Source organism: Nannospalax galili, unplaced genomic scaffold, assembly GCF_000622305.1.
Source record: "Nannospalax galili isolate Female #2095 unplaced genomic scaffold, S.galili_v1.0 scaffold488, whole genome shotgun sequence".
Classification (NCBI taxonomy): domain Eukaryota; kingdom Metazoa; phylum Chordata; class Mammalia; order Rodentia; family Spalacidae; genus Nannospalax; species Nannospalax galili.
Window position 1 is genome coordinate 2,538,227 of NW_008360316.1, and position 23,980 is coordinate 2,562,206.

At 43.5% G+C, this 23,980-nt stretch overlaps 1 protein-coding gene across 1 annotated transcript in view; it reads right to left on the reverse strand.

Annotated features, from left to right (window-relative positions):
• The window catches only part of Atp8a2 (ATPase phospholipid transporting 8A2), a 604,547-nt gene that overhangs the window by 9,706 nt on the left and 570,861 nt on the right, over positions 1-23,980 (reverse strand). The window contains exon 35 of the mRNA XM_008824989.2: positions 1,550-1,641. Within this exon, the coding sequence (XP_008823211.1) occupies positions 1,550-1,641 (92 nt within the window). The remainder of the gene's footprint in view (positions 1-1,549; positions 1,642-23,980) is intronic.

The following is a 23,980-nucleotide window of genomic DNA, read 5'->3' on the forward strand; positions in this document are numbered from 1 at the left end:
GTTGTTAGCTGCCATCGGGGTGCTAGGATTCGAACCTGGGTCTTCTGCAAGACCAATCAGTGTTCTTAACTGCTGAGACATCTCTCCAGCCCCTTCACTTGGTTTTTGAAGGCAGTATAGATGTCTCAAACATATAAATGTGTTCTTTGATACAGAGGACTGGATCTGGGGTCTCATCACACTAACAAGAGGTCTACCACTGAGCTTATCTCCAGTCCTTTTTTCACTTTTTATTTTGACACAGGGTATCACTGAATTGTCTAGGCTGGCCTGGGAACTCACTCTGTATCCCAGGCAGGCCTTGAACTTGTGACCTTCCTGTTTCAGCTTCCCCCAGAAGCTGGGATTACAGGTCTGTGGCTCCTGGCCCAGCTGCATATATTCTTTCTGTGGTTGTTTTGAGACATTCCCCGGAGAAGCAGTGTGGTCCACAGTGTGAATGCTGTGGCTCACAGGCTTCACACTTAGGTCTGAGAGACTATGGATGTGCCCTATACCTCCTGTTGATGACCTAAAAGCCATGACAACACTCAGCGCTACAGAGTGTTGTATGCATGTGCTGTCTGACCTGAGCCTTTGTTTGTGTGCCCTCCTACATCCTTCCTAGGGCTGTGGGAAAGTGGGGTGGGGCAGGTGATGAGATGCCTCCCTTGTTCTCTCTCCACTGGCAAAGTCTGAGTCCCTGTTGACAGTTGGAGTGCAACTGAACTGCACAGTATAGCGGACCATCAATACCTGTATTGTGTGAGCACTGATGCTTCACATTTCAGAAGTGTCATATTCCTACCAGAAGCTTCCTTCCATTCCCCTCAGCAAAGGGTTCCAGGAAGGAGGAGGGTGAGCTGGAGAAGGAGGGTTCAGAGAGGCTGGTCCAGGGCCCTGAGGAAGGAGCCTGTCCTCACTTGCTCCCTGAGAGTTGTGTACTTTACTGCTGGTTCTGTGAGATTCTAGGTAGGGACCTTTCACAGGCTGTCACAGGTTGGGGTGGGGAAATCCTAGCCTAGGGGCAGTTATCCTGGAAAAGTACAGATATTATTCTTCTCAGGGCTTGTCATTGTTTCAATTAACATGCTAATATTAAATAAAGACATCCATATGGCTACATTTGGGGGCAACATTTTAAATGTGGTATTGTATCTGTCTTAAGGCATCATCCTGGTTGGGTTGAGGAGATGGTACAGAAGTTAAGAAGCCTTGCTGCTCTTACAGAGGATCCACATTGGGCTGCTCACAACTACTTGTTGCTCCAGTTCCAGGGGATCCATGCCCTCTTGCGGCCTCTGTGGGCACCTGCGTGTGTGGCACACACACACACACACACACACACACACACACATAAATAAATACATAAATAAATAGTAAATCTTTAAAAAAGTCTTCTTGGGAGGCTGACAGGATCTTAGTCACATTAAGAGTTTAAGCTTTAGAGTTTGATCGGGTCTAAAGGAATAACCCCATTCAAATGTACTTGCAAAGGCACCTGGTTGTAACTGCTGTCCTGGCCTAGTTGATCCACTCAATCTGTTCCCTGCCACCCACTGTCACTTACGAGAGACACACTGCTGGAGGGAGCCTCCACGGTAGAGGGTCGGTGGCGTCTTCCTGCTGAGCCTCTTGATCAGGCGGTCACGCTCGTTCATCCTACAAGAGAGAAAACTGGGTCAGGAGCCAGGTCACCCCAACACTTCTCTGAGGGAACTGAGGTAACTTCAGACTGACAGAAGAAGGTGGGGCAGCCTCCCATGGCAGAAAGTCCTAGTAGAACTGCCCTCATCCTCTCCCAGAGGTGCTGCAAGTGCCCTTTTCATACCAGGCTGAGCCCATATGAAAGTGCCATATGTCCACAGCGATATCATATCATATCCACCACAGTCCTTTCCTGAAGCCAGAGGTCCCTGGAAGAGCCCCAAACCCAGCAAGGGCAGCTTTCTGCTGCACATTCTGGGGCTCATTTTTGAGATATAGCGAAAAGTCTAGATGAATTTTCTTCTAAAGGGGAATGAGGGGGGAGCTCCTCCTGCTTTTCCTGAATACCCGGCCCAACTGCGGAGCCTGTGGAGGGGAGTGTAACTGCTTTTCATAGCAGCCCCTATATCCTGAGCTTTGTTCCTCACCATTCCGATTATTGCAGTAGGAAAATACAAAACGGAAAATTCTAGAAGAAAGCACCTCATAGGCTTTTAAATTGAGTACCATTCTGAGTTCTCCAGTCTCCTCACTCTCATCATATAAGCATTTTATCACTTCACTTTTCAAAGAAAGGTGTGTGTAGTAAGTTGTAAGAGGCCATGCTCACAACTTCCCCCCCAACAGAGCTTATTACTATTGCTCTCTTTTTTCATTATTTGTTACCAACAATGGCTTACCGTGCCTACTTTATAATGAAACTTTATTATAGATATTGTGTATAAGGAAAAACTTGATGTGTGTAGTGCTTGATACCATGCAGTTTTGGAACAAGTCCCCAAGGGAGTATTTGGGAGTATCCAGTGCTTGCAGGATGGCATGGCTGGCCTGGAAAAGAGCTTCTGATGTGTGGGAGTCTGCCAGTGTCCCTCAAATATTCCTGGCAAACAGTGGAGTGTAGCTCAGTCATAGTGTGACCGGAAAGGAACTGAGGATGGCCACTGTCTAGGGGTTGGGTTCATTTTCTCAGACAATTAAAGAAAGCAAAAGGCAGGAAAAATCTCAGACCAGCAGAGAGGAACAGGCAAACAAACGTTTACTGAAAGATGAAGATTCACATACATGCACGCATTCACAGAGAAAATCTCTCTACAACTGTAGAACTGGAAACTGGAAACTGAAAATCCAAAGCCCTCAGGAGGGCTTGGGTTTTTTAAGTGTTTTGGCTGTTATGGGGCAGGTCTCTTCTCCTAAGTTTGGATTGATCCACCAAACAAAGTAGAGAGAGTCTACAGGTAATAGCTCAAGCTGAGATATGTCCAGGGCTACATGACTCTAAGCAGATCAGCTAATGGGGCCCGCTGGAATTAAGAGCTAAGGCCTTCTTTCCAGAGTTACCAAGAAGAAGCAGGAGGTGTGCCATCTTTATTACTCCCCAGTGGCCCTGTTTGCTTATTAGGGATTGAGACCCTTACAGTAGCACCCATGCTTAGCAAATGTGAGGGGAATCCCCCGCCCCAACACCCACAGAGTTCTTGTTGAAGCCTAATGCTCAGTATCTCAGAATAGGATTGCACTGGAGACAGGGCCTATACAGAAGGACAGATGACATACATCTGGGCCCTGATCCAACATGACCACTGTCCTTTTAAAGAAAGGAGATCAGACATACAGAGGGAAGGTGGTATGAACATACACAGAGGAAGAAGTCTTCTCCATGTCAAAAAGAGAGACTACAGGAGAAGTCAGCCCTACAGACACCTTCATTTTAGACTTGGAGCTCCAGAACCAAGAAGTAAATGTCTGGTGTTGGCCCGTAGTTTGTGGTACTTAGTCATAGCAGTCTGAATTCCTGAGCAGACAATTCTACCCCCAATCTTGTTTGCAGAAAGTCAGGGTATCTGAGGGACCTGAAGCCTGGGGAGGTCTGTCCCAACCACAGTCTCTTTTTAGTACCCAAAGCACAAGTAACAAAAGAAAGAATAAATTTGACTTCATTAAAATTAAAAACTTTAAGCTGGGCAGAGCAGCACACACCTGTAGTCCCAGCTACTTAAGAGGTTGAGATAGGAATACCACTTCAGGAATTTGAGGCCAGTCTGGGTAATATAACACAGCAAGATCCTGTCTTAAAAATAAAGACTTTGGTGTATTAAAGGACATTATTGAGGAAGTGAGAGGGAAACCAGAAAATGGGAGAAAACATTGGCCAGTCATATCTGATAAGGGTCTAGTATATAGAATACATAAATAATTCCTGTGAATGAAGAGCAAAAAGATGGACAACCTATTGAAAGATGGGCAAAGGACTTGAATAAACATTCATACCAAGAAGATATACACTGGCCAGCAAGCACGGGAAAAGATGGTCAGCATATTCACAGCTGGGAAAATGCAAATCAAAACCACACTACCTCACACCTACTGGGGTACCTATGAAAACAACAAACAAGCAAAATACAGAAAAGGACAAGGATTGGAGAAGATATGAAGAAACTGGAACCTTCTTACAACACTGGTGGGGCTAAAAGATGGTGCAGTCACTATCAGTAAAGTAAAAAACAAACAAACAAACAAACAAACAAAAAAACCTATTATCTCACCCAGACATTCTTTTCCTAGGTAAATACCCAAAATAATTGAAAAAGGACTCAAATAGATACCTGCATATTAATAGCCATACTAGCATTATTCATAGACGCCTAAAGTGAAATAACCAAGTATCTATCAACTGATGAATATATAAACAAAATGTGGTATATCTATTAAATGGAGTATTATTCAGTCATATAAAGGAATACAGTAGTGATCCATGATACGGCATAGATAAGCTTTGAAAACACTATATCCAGCCCCACAGGCCATGTGTGATTACCAGAGTAAGCACATATTAGACAGAAAACAGACTGATGGTTGCCAAGGCCTGCAGGGCAGGGAGGTGGAGGAGAGGAAGAAGAGTGACTCTTTAAAGCATATTGGATTCCCTTTCGTATAAATGGAAATGTTCTGAAAGCAGATGCTGGCAATGGTTTATAACAAAGTGAATGTACTGTGTTGCGTTGGTGTAGAGTGGTGAGCATAGCTGCCTTCCAAAGTGAATGTACCAAATGTCGCAGAACTGTGTGCATTAAAATGATAAATTTTATGTTATGTGAATTTTATCAGAAAGTTTAAAAAGAAAATTAAATGATAAAAAACAAAAGGAAGAGGAATAGGTCTCAACCCAAGATGGACCCTCTCGCACCCACTAAACTGTTGGCAGCCCTACCATCTTTATGGCTTATTTCTCCAACTCTCTGGGGTGTTGGAATTAAAGCACTGTGTGCTGTTCCCCCCATGTGCTGGCATCAGCAGGTAAACTAGCCGGGATCTACGGAAGGTGTCAGGTAAACATGAATTCAGCCGAGCTTCGTGCAGTCTTGGAGCCTCTCCAATAATGATGGTGAAGCTGAAGCGCTGGCGAGTTCTCACAAAGTGCCCTTTTTAGAAGCTGACGTACCCTAGAGGTGGTGTATGTTCCTGTCCTGGAAAATGGCAGCTAGAGGAAGGAGGGGTCAGTGAAACCAGTTTCGCTGGAGAAAAGGAAACTCTCATGTCTACATTTCTGTTAAGAAGCCATTCCTGCAAAATTCATGCACTCTGGAAATCACATCCTTTGGGAGGGCAGGAGAAAGGAGTACACTGCCAGCAACTAGAGGTCCATAGCATACATCTCAGCAGATCCTGCAGCTGACAGGAATCACAGCGGATGTATAACAAACCCCAAACCAAGTAAGTAGTTTCAGAAACTCATTTTAAATTGGCTGCTGGGCATTCTTGAAAGGCCAGGTGTAAGCTGAGCTGTAGTTCAGTGGTACAGCATTTGCCTCACACATGCAAGGCCCTGGGCTCATCTCCTGCACTACACAGAATCAGACACATAACCAGAACAAAATGCAGATGCATGCGATAAGACTTTTAGAGAGTCCAGAGTTCCCCTCCCTTCAGGTAAGGCCAGACCTCCACCGGGGAAGCATCTGAAACTCTAACCTGCTTGTAGGGATCTGAGAGAAGACACTTTATAGCCAACTCTCAATTGGCAGCTTATTTTATACATTACAGTTTGAACATTAGAAAATGAGAAACTTTTGATCTCTAGTGCTATCTGAGCCCCTGTAGGATCAAAAGTCTTACCATAGTTAAACACACTTATATAATGGAGAAGATAACAAAAATAAAATGTTTTCCTGCCTAGGATTCTAAGGAGGTAAGAGCTCTATTTTATGTTGCCTGGAGCTGGGAGCCCTTCAGAAATTCTACTCCGAGGGGTGTAAATGATTCTCTTTCTTTCTGCCAATTTATTGATACCTGATTTTTTAAAGCTAGATGTCCTAAAGTCTTTGTTTAGCATTTATGCAACACCTACTGTGTGTAAGGCTGGTTGCTTTGTAACTTGGCTACCTAAGACATAGTCTCTGTCTTTGTGAGAGACAGAACATTGTTTTCTTAAGAATTCAGGTTGTAAGGGACTGTGGAGCCAGTGTAGCTGAAGGTGTGACACTGGTTCAAGGTTAACAAACAATCTAAATTCCATTCCAAAAATTAGAAAGTGAAGCCGGGTGTGGTGGCACATGCCTTTGATCCCAGCATGTGGGACACAGAGGCAGGTGGAGCTCTGTGAGTTCGGGGCCAACCTGGTTTACATAGTGAGTTCCAGGCCAGCTGGGGCTACAGGGAGACCTGTCTCAAAAAGACGGGGGGGGGGGGGGAGTGGTCTTTCCTGTGGACTTTTCTCTGTGGACTCCACTCCCATCTGACTATCAAACCTGGAGACTAGAAGCTGTGGAGATGGCTCAGCAGTTAAAAGCACTGGCTGATCTTACAGAGAACCTGGGTTCAGTTCCCAGCATCTACACAATGGCTAACAACCACCCTTAACTCCAGTTCCAGGGAATCCAACTCCCTCTTCTGACTTCCGTGGGTATTGCACAACATGGTGCACTTACACACATGCAGTCTGTGCTGGGTGGCTTTAGTTGCCAACTTGACACACCTGGGTTGAGGAGCCTCAAGTGGTGAATTGCCTCCATTGGACTGGCCTGTGGCCATGTCTTTGGGGCATCTTCTTGATTATTTGGTGATATGGGAGGGCCCGGCCCACTGTGAGTGGTGCCACCCCTGGGCAGCTGGGCCTATGTTGTATAAGAAAGCAGATTGAGCAGGGGCCAGGAACAAGCCAGTAAGCAGCGTTCCTCCATGGCCTGTGCTCCAGCTCCTGCCTCCAGGTTCCTGCCCTGAGTTCCTACCTTGGACTCCCTGATGAACTGTGACCAGGGAGCTGTAAGCTAAATAAACTCTTTCCCCCCAAGTTGTTATTATTAGACAGAGTGTTTTGTCACAGCAATGGAGAAACAAACCTAGAATATAGGCAATACCCTAATATTCATAAAATAAAAAAATTACAAAAAAGAACTGGGGTCCGAAGGGCAGAAAGACTGGCACAGCCCCAGTGTGCACCTTCTTCAGTCCCAGACAAGCTTTCAGATGGTGGGGACAAGGGGCTGTTCTGACTGCTGGAAGAAATCTCATTCTCTTGCAGTGTCATTTGGGTGAATTCTTGCTCAAAGAAAAGTTTTTTCCAAGGAGTTACAATATCAAATGGGTATGCAAAGTATCTATAAGGGTAAAAATAATATTCTCAGCTTCAAAATATGGTATCTGCCTGATACATGGCCAACAAAGTCAGCCAGGAGGCAAAAGCTGACTGGCCATAGGCAGAATGTCAAGGGAAGCATTAATAAAAGAGGGCAGAGATGTTTGAAAGTGTCACCCTGTTCTGTCATGCCTCATAGCTGGAATGGTAAGTTAAATAAAGGCCAACAGGAAAGTTAAAAAAGTACACATGGGCAGCTAAGTAGCCACACTATCCTTTGAGCTGCAATAGCAGCCTAGTAAAAAATAGCAAAATGGCTGCTTCTAAAATATCAGCATTATATTATCAGAGCTTATGTACCTGGAAAAATAACAAAGTCCATGTCAACATCTCCACTTGGAGAGACTCCTGCTTCCAGGAAGATGAAGATGTGCTTTTGTCTATTACCCCCGCTGAGCTCTGATGATGACCATGGACACCAGGGATAAAATGAACCCAAAAGGAATCTGAAAGGTGGTAGGAAGAAGGATGAGAAGCTAGGAACCACAGGATGGAAAACTGATCTCATATGCCTCAGACTTAGAGTTGAAGAGCTCAGAACCCCAAATGCCCACAGGAACAGATGAAGAAAAGCCCAGCAGAAGCTGCCACTCGCCAGTCACAGGGGCACTCTAACAAGATGATAACTGCCCAACCCAAACTGCTTTATTCCTGGCAGACACCCCAGAGAAATGCCTTATCCTCCCCTACCCACACTAGCCAAGGTCAAGAAAGAATCTGGCCTTGGACCTTGATGACACTGTTAGAAGGCTGTCCAGTAGCACCTCTGGGGTCCTAATAGTGGAGGCTGGGTAGAAAGTCTACAGTCCTCCTTGTCAGCCCATATCCATTGGTTCTGCTCTCTGCAGTGTCAATGGAGAACAGTGGGTTATCTATAGGAAGGTTGGATGTCCATCTCCACCCAGGGCAGTGAAAAGGCTCTCCTCTCCCTGCTCACTGGGGTGGTATCAGAGGAGTAATAATTGAGGATTGGGACCCCTTAGTAGTAGAGGACATCTGGAGAGCAAGAACTTCTACTCCTGCTCAGCAGGCATCAGGTCACACAAGGTACCTGCATTATGTCTATCACCTGAAAGGTGCCATAAAACCCTGAATCTCACAACATAACACTCCAAGTGTCCAGATTTCATCACCAAGATGACAGAGACAGTGGGATTATCCAACAGATTTAAAAATAGTTGTAATAAAAATGCTTTTAAAAAGCAATTATGCACACACTTAAAATGCAAATCACTTATTACACTATGAGACCTCAGACTGAATGCAAAAAATAATACACAAAGCCAACCTCAAATGAGAGAGAGTAGAATTATCCAACGGATTTAAAAAGAGTTGTGATAAAAAAAAAAGTTTCAATATGGGGGCTGGAGAGATGGCTCAGTGGTTAAGAGCACTGGCTGTTCTGGCAGAGGACCTGGGTTCAAATCCCAGCACCCACATGGTGGCTAACAACCATCTGTACCTCCAGTTCCAGGGGCTCCAACACCCTCTTCTGTCCTCTTGGGACACATGACACTTGGTGCATTTACATGCAGGCAATTCACTCAAACACATTAAAAAAAATTTTTTTTTTTTTAGAAGGGCATGGTGGCACACACCTTTAGTTCCAGCACTTGGGAGGCAGAGGCAGGTGGATATCTGTGAGTTCAAGGCCAGCCTGGTCTACAAAGTGAGTTCCAGGCCAGGTGGGGCTACAGAGAGAACTTGTCTCAAAAAGACCAACCCCCACCCCCCAAAAAACCAAAAAACTCCCCAAACTTTCAATAAGCAATTATGAACATATTTAAGACAACAAAAAACTTGGGCCATAAAATAAAAGAAACTTTAGAAATGAGAAACATAATAACTGAGATAAAAACCTTAGTGGATGGGCTCAACAGAGAAATGGGTGGGAAAGAGGAAGTAGTCAATAAACTGTAAGATAGAATAATAGAAATTACCTGGTCTGGTGTAATAGAGATAAAACAGACTGAAACCATTAACAGAGTGTCTGGGACCTGTGGTGATATAGCAGAAGACCTAACATTCTTATCTTCAGAACTGCAGAGAGGAAAAAGAGTCTGGGGTTGCAAAGTACTTGAAGAAATAATGGCTGAATTGTGTCCCCAATGTGTCAACAAATACAAGCAAATTTCAAAAAGGGAAACCCAAGAAAAATCTATGCCAAGAAAGACAGATTTTAACTAAAACTTTCAAGGCTAAAGACAAAGAAAAGATTTCAAAAACAAACAAAGAGAGATAATACCTTATCTACAGAGGAGGCAAATTAGAATATCGGTGTTTTTCTCAAGAGAAACTGTTGAGGCCAGGAGGAAGTCACATAGTATACTTTATGTGCTGAAACCAGTCAAACAAACAAACAAACAAACAAACAACATCTAGCCAGCCAGCCAGCTAACCAACCAGTCAAACCAACCAACCAACCAACCAACCAACCAACCACTTAACTACCCAGCCAGCCAGCCAACCACCAAACCACCCAACCACCCAACCAGTCAGTCAGCCAGCCAGTCAATGAACAAACCAACCACCCAACCACCCAACCACCCAGGCAGCCAGTCAACCAGTCAGTCAGCCAGCCAGCCAGCCAGCCAGCCAGCTGGCAGGCCACCAACCAACCGACCGACCGACCAACCAACCTACCCAAAAACCACACAAAGAACTAATAACCCAGTATAACTTTCTTTCAGAAACATGAAGAAACAAGGCATTCTCAAATGGAAAACTAAGAATTTGTCACCATAAGTGTTCTACAAGAGTAGCTTAAGAAATTTCTATAGGGACTGAAGAGATGGCTCAGCAGTTAAAAGCACTGGCTACTTTTATAGAGGACCAGGGTTCAGTTCCCAGTACCCACATGGTGGCTAACAACCATCTGTAACTCCAGTTCCAGGGGATTTGACCTCCATGGGCATTGCAGGACATGGGTGCACTTAACATACATGCAGGCAACACACTTATACACATAAAATAAGAATAACAAAATATTAAAAAGAAATTTCTATATACAAAAAGGAGATGCTACAAAGGACTGTGGGACATTAAGAAAGAAGAAGAAACAAAAACATAAATAATGAGATTTTCTTCTTGAATTCTCCATATTATTTTTGATTAATTCTCCATATTATGCTTGATTAAAGTAAAAGTTACACATAGTCTGATGCATGGTGAGAAAACATTAGATTATAAATGAAGTAGGATAAAAGATCTAAAAGGAGGCAATGTTTCTATACTTGGTTCAAACTGGCAAAAATGACACCACCAATAGATTGTGAGAAGTTATAATCTGAAAGCAGAGTATAAAAACTGTACTAAGAGATACACTCAAATCACAACAGATAAATCACAATCTAACATATGATTTTATAGTGGAGGTACAAGGATGGTTCAATATTCAGAAATCAGTCAATTCTATCTACCTAAAGAATAGGGAAATCACATAATCTATCAATTTACATAGGTAAAACATTTTATAAAAATTAACATCTTGCTGGGCATGGTGGCGCACGCCTTTAATCCAAGGTGGATCTCTGTGAGTTGGAGGTCAGCCTGGTCTACAGAGCGAGTTCCAGGCCAGGGAGACCCTGCCTCAAAAAGACCAAAAATAAATAAATAAATAAAAACAACATCCTATTCATGGTTCTAAAACAAACAAAAATTGGTACTAGATAGGAATGTCTTTAACTTGACAAGAAAAATATCATTTACAAAATATAAAGCCCTAGAGCTAATATCATACTCAATGATGAAGAATGAATGTTCCCCCTAAGATTGGGATGTAGCAAAGATTCATTCTTAACTATTTTTAAAATTTTATTTATTTAATGCACATGAGTTTTGCCTGCATGTATATAAGTGCGCCTCTGTGTGCAATGACTTTGGAGGCCAGAAGAGGGTGTCATATCCTCTGAAACTGGAGTTACAGATAGTTGTTAGCTGCCATGTGGGTGCTGGGAACCAAACTCAGATTTTCTGCAAGAACAGCCAGTGCTTCTAATCATGGAACTGTCTCTCCAGCCCCTTAACTATTCTTATTTAATATCGTGCTAGATGTTCTAGTCAGTGCAACAGGGCAATAAAAGGAAATAAAAAACAGAGATCATGATGGAAGTAACAAGAGCATCCCCATTTGCATATGTCATGACTGTTACAGAATTTCAGGGAGTGCATATTAGCATGCAGGCACAGTACTTGTAGTGCCAGGAAGTGAGATCAGCAAAGTTATACAACATAGACATGCAAACATGAGCACATAGCAATGGACACATAGACTCTAAAATGAAAAACACACAACTTAAAACTGCTCAAAGAAATAAATATATTTAAAAATATAGGTTTAATGAATTTCTGTCAAGTCCCAACAAGGCGTTTCTAGCTGCAGATAAGGTTAGTTATCCTTAATAATGCAGGGAACTGGCTCCATGGTTAAAGTGCTTGCCGCACAAACAGCTAATGTGAGGACTGGAGTTCAGATCCCCAGCACCCATGTAAATGCTGGGTATGTGGTGGTCCACCTGTAATTCCGGTGCTTGGAAGGTGGGGACAGGGGTTCCCCAGGGCAAGCTGACTAGCTAGACTAGTGATATCAGCAAGCCGTGGTTTCAGCTGAGAGGCGCGCTGAATGAATGAGAGGTGCCTCAATGAACAAGATGGAAAGTGATTGAGGAAGACTTCTGAGGTCGGCTTCAGGCCTCCACACTCACATACTGCACATGCCCATGCACATGCAAGCATGCATATACTCACACAGGCGCACTATACACAAGACATATGCAAAAAGATTATCTTTAATAAACATCGAAAGGTGAAGGAACAACTACTAAAATCCTTCTGGAAAAGAATATTACAATAGTTATTAGTCTTCCTAAGGATGGATGGTATTCCTGCAGTTACCCACACACTGTGGCACTGGTGTGGGTTTTACAAACACACAGATATGGAATGGAACAGAAGACTAGAACAGAATAGAATAACCTAGAAGCAGAACCCCCAGCAAACCATTCTTATGTAACATTTTCCTTTTCTTCTGGCAGTGGTGGGGCTCAAATGGAGGGCCTCATACATTCCAGGAATGTGTGAGCTATATTCCTGTCCCTCCATCTAATTTCTGACAAAGAATTCAATGGAAGAAATCCTTCTGAACAAATGGTATGGAACAATCATACATACATAGGCAACAAAATAAAAATAATAACAAAAGGATCCCAACTAAGTCATTTATTTTATACAAAAGTTAACATGGATTATAGACTTTAAAGTATAAAACTAGATATCTTTTAGAAAAAAAAAACAGATATGGAGGTCAATCTAGCGCTATACAAAGCGTTCTTAGACTTTTCACTAAAAGCATCCATAGGAAAAACTGGTAATTGGGACTCAATTAAAATTCATGACTTTTCTTCTGAGAAAATGTGTGAGGTTGAAGGACAAACTTCCCGAGAGAAGAAAGCACTTCCAGACCACATCTGACACAGCATATATCCAGACTATATGAAGAAGTCTCAAAATTCAACAGAACAACAAAGAATCCAGTTAGAAAATGAACAAAAGACATGAAATCTCACCAAAGGTAATACACAGGTAGCAGCTAAGCACCTGAAAAGATGGCCAGTGTGATGAGTCATTTAGGGAAGTGTGGATTAAACCCACAGTGAGATCTCACTGAACACCCATAAAATGGCACACAGAATGCTGGTGAGAAATGGGGAAACCAATCACTGGTGCACTGCCAGTGGGAATATGAGATGGAATGGCCTCTCTGAAAAACAGCTTGACAATTCTTTATAACTAAATGACCTTGTGAAGACCTATTTTAAGATGATGAAGTTCACATTGGAATTATGTCTCAAAAAATGAATCACATGAACTGAAGCTGATGTCCAGCCCACATTGTCAACCTACAAAATCATGAGCTAAATAAATGGCTGTTACTTAAAACAAAAAGCTAGTCCAGTGTGGTGCTGCACCCCTGTAATTCCAGCAGTCAGAGGCAGAGGCAAGGACTGCCGCGAGTTTGAGGCCAGCCTGGTCAATATAGTGAGTTGCAGCCCAGCCAGGGTTACAGAGTGTGCCTGTCTCAAAAAACAAATATCAAACAGTTTTAAACCTTAAATGTGTAACTACCATAGACCCAGGTGTTGTCCTCCTCTCCTCTGACATTTATTCCACAGAAATGAAGACAGTGTCCTCATATAACATTTTAGGAACTTGATTTCCTCCTATCCCCAAATGGGAGAACATACCCTTTAATAAATGAATGGTTAAACCATACCATGGAATACCACTGGGCAGTAAAAACGAGAAAATCAGTGATATAATTAACAACCTGGATCTATTTTTAGAAAATTATGCTGAGAGAGAGAGAGAGAGAGAGTCACTACACAAAGGATATATATTGTATGATTCCATTTACATACCGTTCTTGAAGTGACAAAATTATGAAAACAGAACAGAGTAATGGCTGCCAGGAGTTCAAGAGGGGGCTGCAAAGGGATCATATGAGGAAGCTGGTATGATGGAAATGCTCTGATGGTGACCGTGGCAATGGCGATTTCCTGGTAATGATGCTGCACTAAGGCTTTGGATGATGTTACCACGGTGGGGGGATGGGAAAGGGTACATGTGGTTTCTGTATTATTTCTTTCATCTGCATGCGAAACTACAGTGATCTGAAAGTAAAAAGTGTAAAAATTCCAAATTCCTGTCTGTTTCTTTCACATCTCCTGTTTCACTTGCTTTCCTGCAACCATGCCTTTATATGCACCATAGAGAAACCCTATGCCGCCAAGCTTCATTGAAAGGGGCAGGAGACTCTTTCCTTCACCTTTGGCACCTGAGGGAGAGGCTGTCTGCCCCACAGAGCCTTCCAGACTCATTTAGCTGAGCAGGCAAAGGAAAATCTGAATGACAGCCCTAGCACATGTGGAAGTCATTACCTCACTTCATGACCTGTACTGAGGTATGAGGCTTCTCTTGAATGAGGCTGAGCTCAGTGCAGTGGGTGAGTCCACAGGAGGTTGGGCTGCAGTCACAGGGCTACTAGGAACAGGTAAATTAGCAAGACACCTGGCTGACTGAGAGGGCCCCCAAGGAATGCCGTACAGTGGGTTAAGGAGGCCTGGGTGGACTGGGGCAAGGAACAGTCCAGGTTCTGTGCATATTTTTATAAAGGCAAAGGGCCAGGTGAAACCCCCTTGTGAAGCAGGAAGTTAAGTGTGAAGATACAGCTTTAGAAGCTAAAAATTATATAAAAATTCTGGCTCCATAAACAGAATTATGCTACTTACCTGCTCAGAACCACATAATCATCAATTCGAAGGCCCTTGCTTCTTTTTGAACACAACTGCCAACAACTATGTTTTCCTTTCCTTACTCCCAGCCACAAAGTCTTTTTGTAAATGTTTTCTCACCACAGGGCCTTTGTACTTGTGGTGTCCTTCTTTCTCTGGATGTTTTTACTACTGACGAAACCCTCTCCCCAGCTCCTGAGGCTGGCCATGAAAGCTCTCTCTCTCCTCAACACTCTCCTTGTCAGCACCCACACAGCGCTTGGCTTTGTTTTCTGGGTCACATCTTTACCTGTGTAGCTCACATTAATTTCTGGGTTCCCCAATGGAAACTGAGTTCTATAGGGCAAGAATTTTGTCTTTTGATTCTATCTCCAGCACCAGAAACAGTTCCTGGAGCACTGAAGATGTGCAGCAGCTGTGCTGGGCTAACGATGTAGTGTACTGAGTGGTAGAAGCCTCACTTAGCATGACTGAGGTCCAGGACTCCATCCCCAACATTGCTAAACAATGGAAGAAAGAAGTATTTGTTGTAGAGATGAAGAAAGGAATCAATACAGTCTTGGCCAAGGCGTAAGAGTAATGATGTCAGAAGGTACAAAGTCACTGGGCCTTTTGTCTTCTTGGGAAATCACATCCTTGATTCACCTTCTTCCAGAAGGGAATGATGAACTAGCCTACGGCCCTTCTAAGACATAGTCTAAGAAAGTCCCTCTACATAAAATGGGACTTCCAGAACAACAGATGATCAAGTCTATCCTGCCCATGCTGAAGAAGAGCATTTGACCTGCACAAAAAAAGACTGAATTTCCCGTTCAGTAGGAACCTGGGTCCAGAGTTCAACCTTCTCTGTAGTGAGAGAAAACCTTCTGTCACAGCTGAAGGAGGAAAGAGAAAAGCTGGAGATGGTGGAAGGGCATGTTTACAAAGGCCAAGATAACTTAAAGTGTGCGCTGTCACAGGTAAGAAGCAGGAGAGAGAAAGTACTGGGTGCTAGAAGGAAGCAGGGGCCTGGGTGAGGCTCAGTGATGGATGGACCAGCATGGGTGAGGTCCTGGGTTTATCGTCAACACCCAGATGTCAGCCAAACATCCAGGACAGCCCCGGAACCACAGCCTGCTGGACTGGAATCTGTCTCTTCTGGCTATATCAGACAGCTTTATCATACTCAACATTGGGAAGTTAAAGGCATGTGACCAGGCACCCACTGCTTAAATATAAAGACAGGTTGTGCAGACTTAGTGTTTTTTCATGACTAGAGAGGTCATAGACTCTAGAGAAAACCTACTCTGTCACTTCCTTAGACTAACATAATTTACTATATTCTAAATATGTATTTTATATTTACAAATAAGTATAGCTCTCAGCACTCATCAAAGATGCTTCTTTTTGCAACAGATGGAAACTATTACAAAGTTCCACAACTGGTCAAACACAAAGAATAAGTAACTGTGAGGTGCCCAGCCCTCAGTGACACATCTACAAGGCAACCTCTACACCTAAGGCTCAGGGAATATGGAAGAAGAAGGGGCAGAAAGAATGTAAGAGCCAGAGAGACAAGACACCTGTTGCTACTTAACACATTCTAGAATTGACAGAGAAGCTACACCAATAAAATCTCCACAGTACGGCATTCTAACCAGATCTGCATAATGACAAAACCAGTTGATATGCCAAAGTGGATGTGGGAGATGTCATGGGGTCCCACCCCAAGATGAAGAGCTACAGGCAATCAATGGATGCTGAGGGAGGGAGAATCAGTTTTCTCCAGGGACTAGCTCCCTGAGAGGTTATTTAATCCTAAGTGTGCAACCCTAAACATAAGTATACACAAACACCACTAAATGACTCAGTACATGACATACGTTTATAAATATATGTATATGCAACAATAATAATCAAAGAAAAAGACAAGATACAGAGAGGGGGGAACATAGGAAGAGCTGGCAGGGGATGGGGAGGGATGGAAATAATGAAAAGACAATACTCATGTATGAAATTCTCAAGAAAAAAAGACGTGTTTTTTGGTCTTTTCATTTCTTCCTTCTTCCCTTCCTTAGTTCCTTCTTTCTTTCAGCCACAGCTTCAGCCCTATTTTCACATATTTTTATGATTGCACAAATTCATTGTATCCAATAATGGGTTTCATTGTGGCACTTTCCACATATCTATTGTGTATGTTGATCACATTCACCTCCCCATTTCTCTCTTATACCTTCTCCTCCCGCCTGCGGCCCCCTTCTTCTCACAAACAGTCCCATTTCTGTACCGTATCTTACTGTTTTTAAGTCTAGATTCTGCATATGAGGGGAATTGTGGTACTTGTCTGAGTCTGGCTTACCTTGCTTAATATGAGGATCTCCAGTCTATCTATTTTCCTGAAGATGACACAACCTTGTTCTTTACAGCTGACTACAACTCCATTGTGTAAATATATCTCATTCTTTTCCATTCATCTATTTATGAGCACTTAATCAGCCCTAGTTTTTAATCAATTAAAACGCTGTCCTTATGTGGCAAATGGATTTTCTTATTGGGGTTTCAGAAAATTTGGATGGGATTTGAAACTGTTGTCTGTTTTGACTGCTACATTTTTCGAAAAATAGAAAACTCCCTAGGTCCCTTAACCTGCAAATTAATTACAGTAAAAACAACTGTCTCCACACACTCTCTGCTGTTCTTAGCACCCAGTCAGTGTTGGTCTGGGCAGTAAACATCCGACTTTATCAATTCAAATTAACATCCAGACAAACAGAATAATTCAAAGCTGGCTGCAAGGACCCCTGCCTCAACTGTTGAAGTAATTAAAGAAAGATGAGCCTTGCCACTAATTAACTTTTTAAACACTAATTAAACATAATGAGGGTTCAAGGTGCTGGTGCAGTCTGACTTGCAGGCAGAGTTCGCACAGATGCACAAAGGGAAGGACACAGTGGATGCAGGTGGCTGCTCTGCGTGTCTTCCTGGGAAAGCACGCTGAGTACTTCAGGGATTGAAGCCATTCTAGAATCTACAGATTCTGCCGATCCCAGCTGGGGAACTGGTTTCAGGGCTTTGGATCACAGGTGAGCCACTCAGTTCTGCTCAGCACCGAGCAGCTGGAGGATGGCAGACATTTGTTTTTAAATTCCATTCGTGATCTTGAGTTGCCTGGAGTCCTTTCTAGAACAGAGCAGGCAGGGATGGGTAAACCAGCATGAAGGGTGAATGAACTCCAGTTTGGGTGAACTTTGTTTTTAGAGCCAACACATGGAGATATTGGCCTTCTGTCCACCTCCTGCCTCCTCTCAGGCAAGGAAGCCAAGACGCAGAGATCCCTCCTGAGTAGATACAGAGAGAACAAGGAAGAGTGTTCTGTCTGCACCTGAGCCTCTCCGTCCTAGTGACCGTGCTCCAGACAGAACAATCTCTGCACAGGTGGTCACTAGGCACTGCAGGGCAGGCTGGGCTGGGCACCATCTTCGCTATGCAAGGCTTCCGCTAGTGCCTAGGGCAGGTGCTGGTGCTGCATAATCACGTCAAAGCACAGACATCATCCAAGCCACTCATAGGGGCCTCAGGACTAGGCCATAGCCACCATAAGCTAAGGCCAACATCCATATCTGTGGCCAGGCACAGTTGGACACTGCTTCCTCTGTCCTTCAACCACCAGCCTGTGCTGGTCTCTAGCAACTGGCTGAAATGCTTTGGAGTAGAAGCTCACGTTTCATTTTCTGTGATCCTAGATGGATATCTATGACCATGTTTCTTGCAGCCAAAGGATTAGGCTAAAATGTGAAAATCTCCCTTTAAAAATATCTGTTCTACCCCAAACGTTCAAGTTAACCCATGGACTTTAGTCTAAGGGGAATGTGAGTAGTCAGTCTTCAAGCCAACAAAGGGAAGCAAGCAAGCACACAGCAATGTTTAGCTGTCACAGCTGCCTTTTTTCATTTTCAGTTGTGTATTTAAGATTTATGCTGGGGGTATGGCTCAGTGGTACTGCAATTGCCTAGCGTGCTGGAAACCCGTTACATCCCCAGCACTGCAAAAGAATAAGAACAAAAGGATTAGGAGGATAAGGGATTGGGGATGTAGGTCTGTATAGTGCTTGCCTAGCTTGCATAAAGCCTTGGATTCAGTCCCTGGTTACTGGGTATCGTGGCACACACCTGTAATTCTAGCACTCAACAGATGGAGTCAGGAGGATCAGGAGTTCAAAGCCATCATCAGCTACATAGTGAGCTTGAGGTCAGTCTGGGCTTATGAGACCCTGTCTCAAAAGAACATAAAAGCCCCAGAAGGATGCAACTGGTGCCTGTCACTCAGGGAAGCCTCCCTGTGATGGTGCCAAGTGTCAGGAAACAGGCTCAGTACAGAACCTTATGGGCAGTGGGAAGGTGTAAAGAGACTGGCTGGCTTCTAGGAGATCTGGTTGGGGCTTCTTCAGTCACGACTGCCCTCCAGCAAGAAACAACAGCTGAAGTTCCTCGTCCCCAAACTCAATTTGAGCTCGAGTCTCTCAACTCGAACATGTTCCACTGATGTGGGGTTCTTGTTCTAAAATAATTCAGAACCAGTGGTTTGGGGCAGTTTTTAAGAACCAGGAGTGCACATTTGCTCTGGATACAGGGCAGGGTGAGTCAAGGTAAAAGAGGATGGAACTTGCTTATTTTTGTCTTCTGCTCTTGAGATATGATTAGTGGTTATTTTTTTTACAGGGAATCTTTTGGATGTTAGTTAATCTCCATTGTCAACTGAACTAGATTTGGAATCATCTAGGAGATACACCTCTGTGTGTGTCTGTGAGAATGTTTCCAGAGAGGTGTAACAGAGAAGGGAAGACCTACCCTGAACCAAGGCAGCACCTTTGCATGGGCTGGGGTCCCAGGCTGAATAAAAAGGAGAAAGAGGAGAAAGACAGCTGAGTGAACACGAGCATTCATCTCTCTCCTGTGGACATTCATCTCTTCCTGACTGTGGGCGCTTGTGACTAGCTGCCTCACATTCCTACCACCATGCCTTGCCCAAACCATGAGCCCAAAGAAACCCTTCCTTAAGTTGCTTCCACCAGGTATTTTGTCACAGCTATAAGAAAAGTAAGTGATGCTGATGTAACTCCTAACAGCTGTAGTTTTATCATGTTTTCCATTTTCATGGTGAGTACATGTCACTTCTTAGCTATTCATGTGGCCTTGAATGGTAAACCACATTCCCCTATACTAGCCTATGCTAGCCATGTTGCGACCCCAGGCAGAAGGGTGGTCATTCAAGGGACAGCACTCTACAGTTGCACATTTGACTTTTTGTGCCCAAAGTAAGACAGTAAACAACAATTTTCTTTCCTCCCCAAAAAGAGTATGTGGTGGTTTGAATGAGAAATGTTATCCCATAGTTTCAAGTATTTGAACACTTTGGCATAGGGTCCCTTGTTGGTGGCACTGTTTGGGGAGGGTCATAGAATTCCTAGGGGGTGTGGCCTTGCTGGAGGAAGCATGTCACTGGGGATGGGCTTTGAGAGTTCATAGTCTTGCCCCACTTTCAGTTTCTCTCTCTCTGGGTGTGCTTGAAGTTGTGAGCTCTCAGCTTCTTGCTCTGGCTGCCTCTGCCACCATGCCCTTGTGACATGATGGACTCTTATCCCTCTGGAACCATAAGCCCAAATAAACTCTTCCTTCTGTAACTTGACTTTGTCATAGTGTTTTATTACAGCAACAAAAAAATAACTAATACAGGGTGTGAGGCCACTATAAGAAAACCTTTCTATAAACTGTTCTGGAGAGGGGATGATGATATGTGTCCTAACACAGCAATGCTCGGGAGAAGAATCCTGGTGGCATGTGATCTTGTTTCTGCATGGCAATGCCACTGAGGTCATGATGAAGACCAAGTTACCCTTTTTTAATATTCTCCACTCAAAAGATCTCAGCCTACAGAGATCACTGTGGAAGAGGGGACAAAAAGACTGTAAAAGCCAGAGGTAGAAGGCATCTTCAGAGAAACAGTATTTGCTGAACATGGCAAGGTTATTGCACACATGTGGCTGTGGCTACACACTCAAGACATGCACAGGATCAAATTAGCCAAAATCCCAGCAGGGAAGGTGGATGGGTTCACTAAGCCCCACCCCTAGCTAAGGTGTCCTAGCTGAGGCGTTATTGGCAACTGATAATTACTGGCAGAGAGAGAGAGAGAGAGAGAGAGAGAGAGAGAGAGAGAGAGAGGTGTAAAGAGGTTTTCTTCAGAGATATGACCCCCTACTCCTGTAGGTGGTCCTACACCCACGTCCATACAGGCAGTACTAAGTGAACTCAGTGAATTTAAACACAAAGCACATGAAATCTGATGGGAATAGGTAGGGGAATAGGGGAGGACTTGAAGGGGAGGGATTAGGGGTGGATTTGATGAAAACACATTATATGCATGTATGATATTCTCAAATGATAAAAGGAATTTAAAAAATCTCAGCCTACAGCCATTTCTTAAAAGCAGAGCTTTTAATGACTCCCTGTCTTACAGAATAAAGCTCCAGTTTTATCCCAGGTCATATGAGCTGGCCTTTCTTACTTATCCAATAACCTTTTACTATCTTTCTGGACTGTTAACAAGAGTCCAGAAACCTTGTCACATCTACCTCATCACATCTACCAAGTCATTCTCTGTAGTTGGAATTCCCTTCCCACTTCACTACCTGGTAAGAAGTTGTGATCCACCTGGGTTCCTGAAGTCTCACCATCACTTGATGAAAACACTTCCATATGGAATTTCCATTCTTGGTCTGTTCATCTGCCATTATTACCTCACTTTTCTGTTTCTTCACTGCCCTATTTGATGTCTGGCAAACTGTCAGAGTTTGACCCAAAGACTTGCCTGGATTAGCAACACCAGAGAGGAGAATGGAGTCTAGGGATGCAGCTCAGTGGTACAGGGCTTGCCGAGCATGTGCAGCACTACAATGAAACTAAACTAAAACCAAACCAAACAAAAACCAACAGTCATGAATGGAAAGTTCTCCTAAACTCTTTTATCCAGGTTGACCCCTACAAATTGGAAAACACCTGACCAGGAGATGTTTACCTTCAAAACAGGAGCTTCCATGGTAGCATAGCTACTCATGGGGACTTCTCAGAAATCATGGTATTATTGATCTAGCTGGTATTTGGGGAGAAAAACTTTTGTAAGGATTAGTATGTACCAGGTAATGGTTTATAGAGGAAAAGTAATTAAGGAGAATTATGACCTGGCTGCTCTCAAATGTGTAAACAAATTTTTGAGAGACCACTACTAACTGCCATCAGTTTTGCTGTTGCTGCTGCTCTATCCTTTTCAAACTCTGTGATTCTTGTTAATGGTAGAAATAGATGATACAGAGACCTTAGCAGACAGGCTGAGAGTGGCTGTTCTGGCCTCTGTCTGGCTTAAATGCTGAGAAATCAGCAGACCACAGGAGAGTGCCTGGATCTGGCCTCCATGTGGTGTAGATGGAATCCCACTGAAACTGGCCAACAGCCCACAGAAAACAGATGATGCAGAGACCCGAAAGTTCAGTGCCTTGTTGCAATAGGAGGAAGATCATCCCACACCTACCACCCCCTAAGGCTCAGGGACTTTTGAGGAAGAGGTTGGCAGAAAGAATGTGAGAGCCAGAGGAAGGGGTAGAGTATTAACTGGAAATGTCCTCCGACCATTACTCCAGCAAGCTATAGTCACACCTTCCCACACTCATCAAGGAGTCGGGGGTGGGGGGGGGTAGGGGAGTGAGGGGCAGTTACCCCTCCCACCCAATCAACTGACTTTAGCTGCATGTGAGGGGAGGGGCAAAGGATATAAGCCGAGAACACCAGGAGGCACCTCTCACTGTTTTGTGTGGCTGTCAGGAGGTCACAGGATCTGTTTTTGAGTATGGACTTTATGGCCCAGCCATAAATGTGGAGTGCCTACTCTTCTGTAAATAAACTCCTACCCTATGCTCTGTTAAAAAAAAATTAATAAAGAAATAGATGATACATGCTGCTGTGTGTGTATCAGTTATTAGGAATGTGAACGCATTTCCTGCAGACATCAACATGAGAAGACACAGGAAATCAAAACAGATAAACAGAAGGTGCATCGCAAAGCTGGAGCCAAACTGTGAATGATCTTGGCTGCACACACTCCAGCAGTTCTAGAAAAAAACTTGATTCAGAGAGCATGAAACCTGTGCATCGTCTAAACTGTGGTGTTTAGAAAGCAAATGTGAATGGAGCAGACACAAATGATGAGGTAAACTGATGGAATGGCATGGTCACATGTCCTTTAGACTGCATAAAACAGGAAGAGGAAAAGAAATCATGGAGCACAGAGCAAGAAGAGCTAAGGATCTCAAGTTTGCACATGAGGGTGTATGTGGGGTTTCATAGAAGTCCTTGAGGGGCCTAACACAGTTCTTCATCTGGAACCATATAATGCAACTGCAAAGGACAGATACTTGTCAATTGTTTTTGAGGATGTGTTTTCATTTTCACATATTGAAGAAACTAAAGTGAAAAACTCAGAGCAAGAGCAGACCCACTACTCCGGTGGCCTGTGTTTCAACTGCTTTGCCTCTAGGTGCGAGAGCAGCAGCTAGAATGGCAGAAATGCACGGCTGGGCATGTCTCTGGGTTTTCAAATAAAAAGCTCTTTTGCCTTATTTTGAAAAGCCTTTGTGTGTCAATTGCTCCTGAATCCAAAGTATACCTGCAGCTGTCCGGTCATAGAATGCAATCCATTGTCAGCCAATATGGTGACACACATGTGCAGAACCAGACCCAGGGGCCCCTTGCTCTGAGGGATCTGAGCCTGGCCTCTTCTGCAGGCCTTGAAAGGAACTAACCATGAATTGGGAATATGCGGAAGGCCTTTGTCTCCAGCCTATGACAACTTCGACCATTCTTTGGCCTTGAAAAGATTTGTGAGGATGGTGAAAAGATAACAGCGTAGACAGTGAGGCCCATGGTCTATATGACAAAAGTGTTTTCACTAAGGACCTGTGTTCAGTTCTTTTTTAAAAGGCAAATGCTTTCTGAATGGGTGGAGGGGGAAAAAAAAAAGAGGACAAAAGGCCTGGGTGACAGATCAATAGCTTAGTAAACAAGACAGCTATCATTCTAGAAATACCTTGAATATCTAAAATTTCTTCCATATAAACTGACCATCTGATGAATGGCAAAAAGAAACAAATGGAGATTTAAAGGGCTGAGCGCCCACTAACCATGAGAAGCTTTATGTACCAGGAAATCAGTGAGCACACATGAAACTCTTGCTTAGACTACAGTTCTTAATTTAAATGACAGCATTTTAAATTACTCATCTTGTGCTCTGAATTAAACATGTAATTAAAATTAAAGTAATAACTAAACTTTCTAAAATAAATATT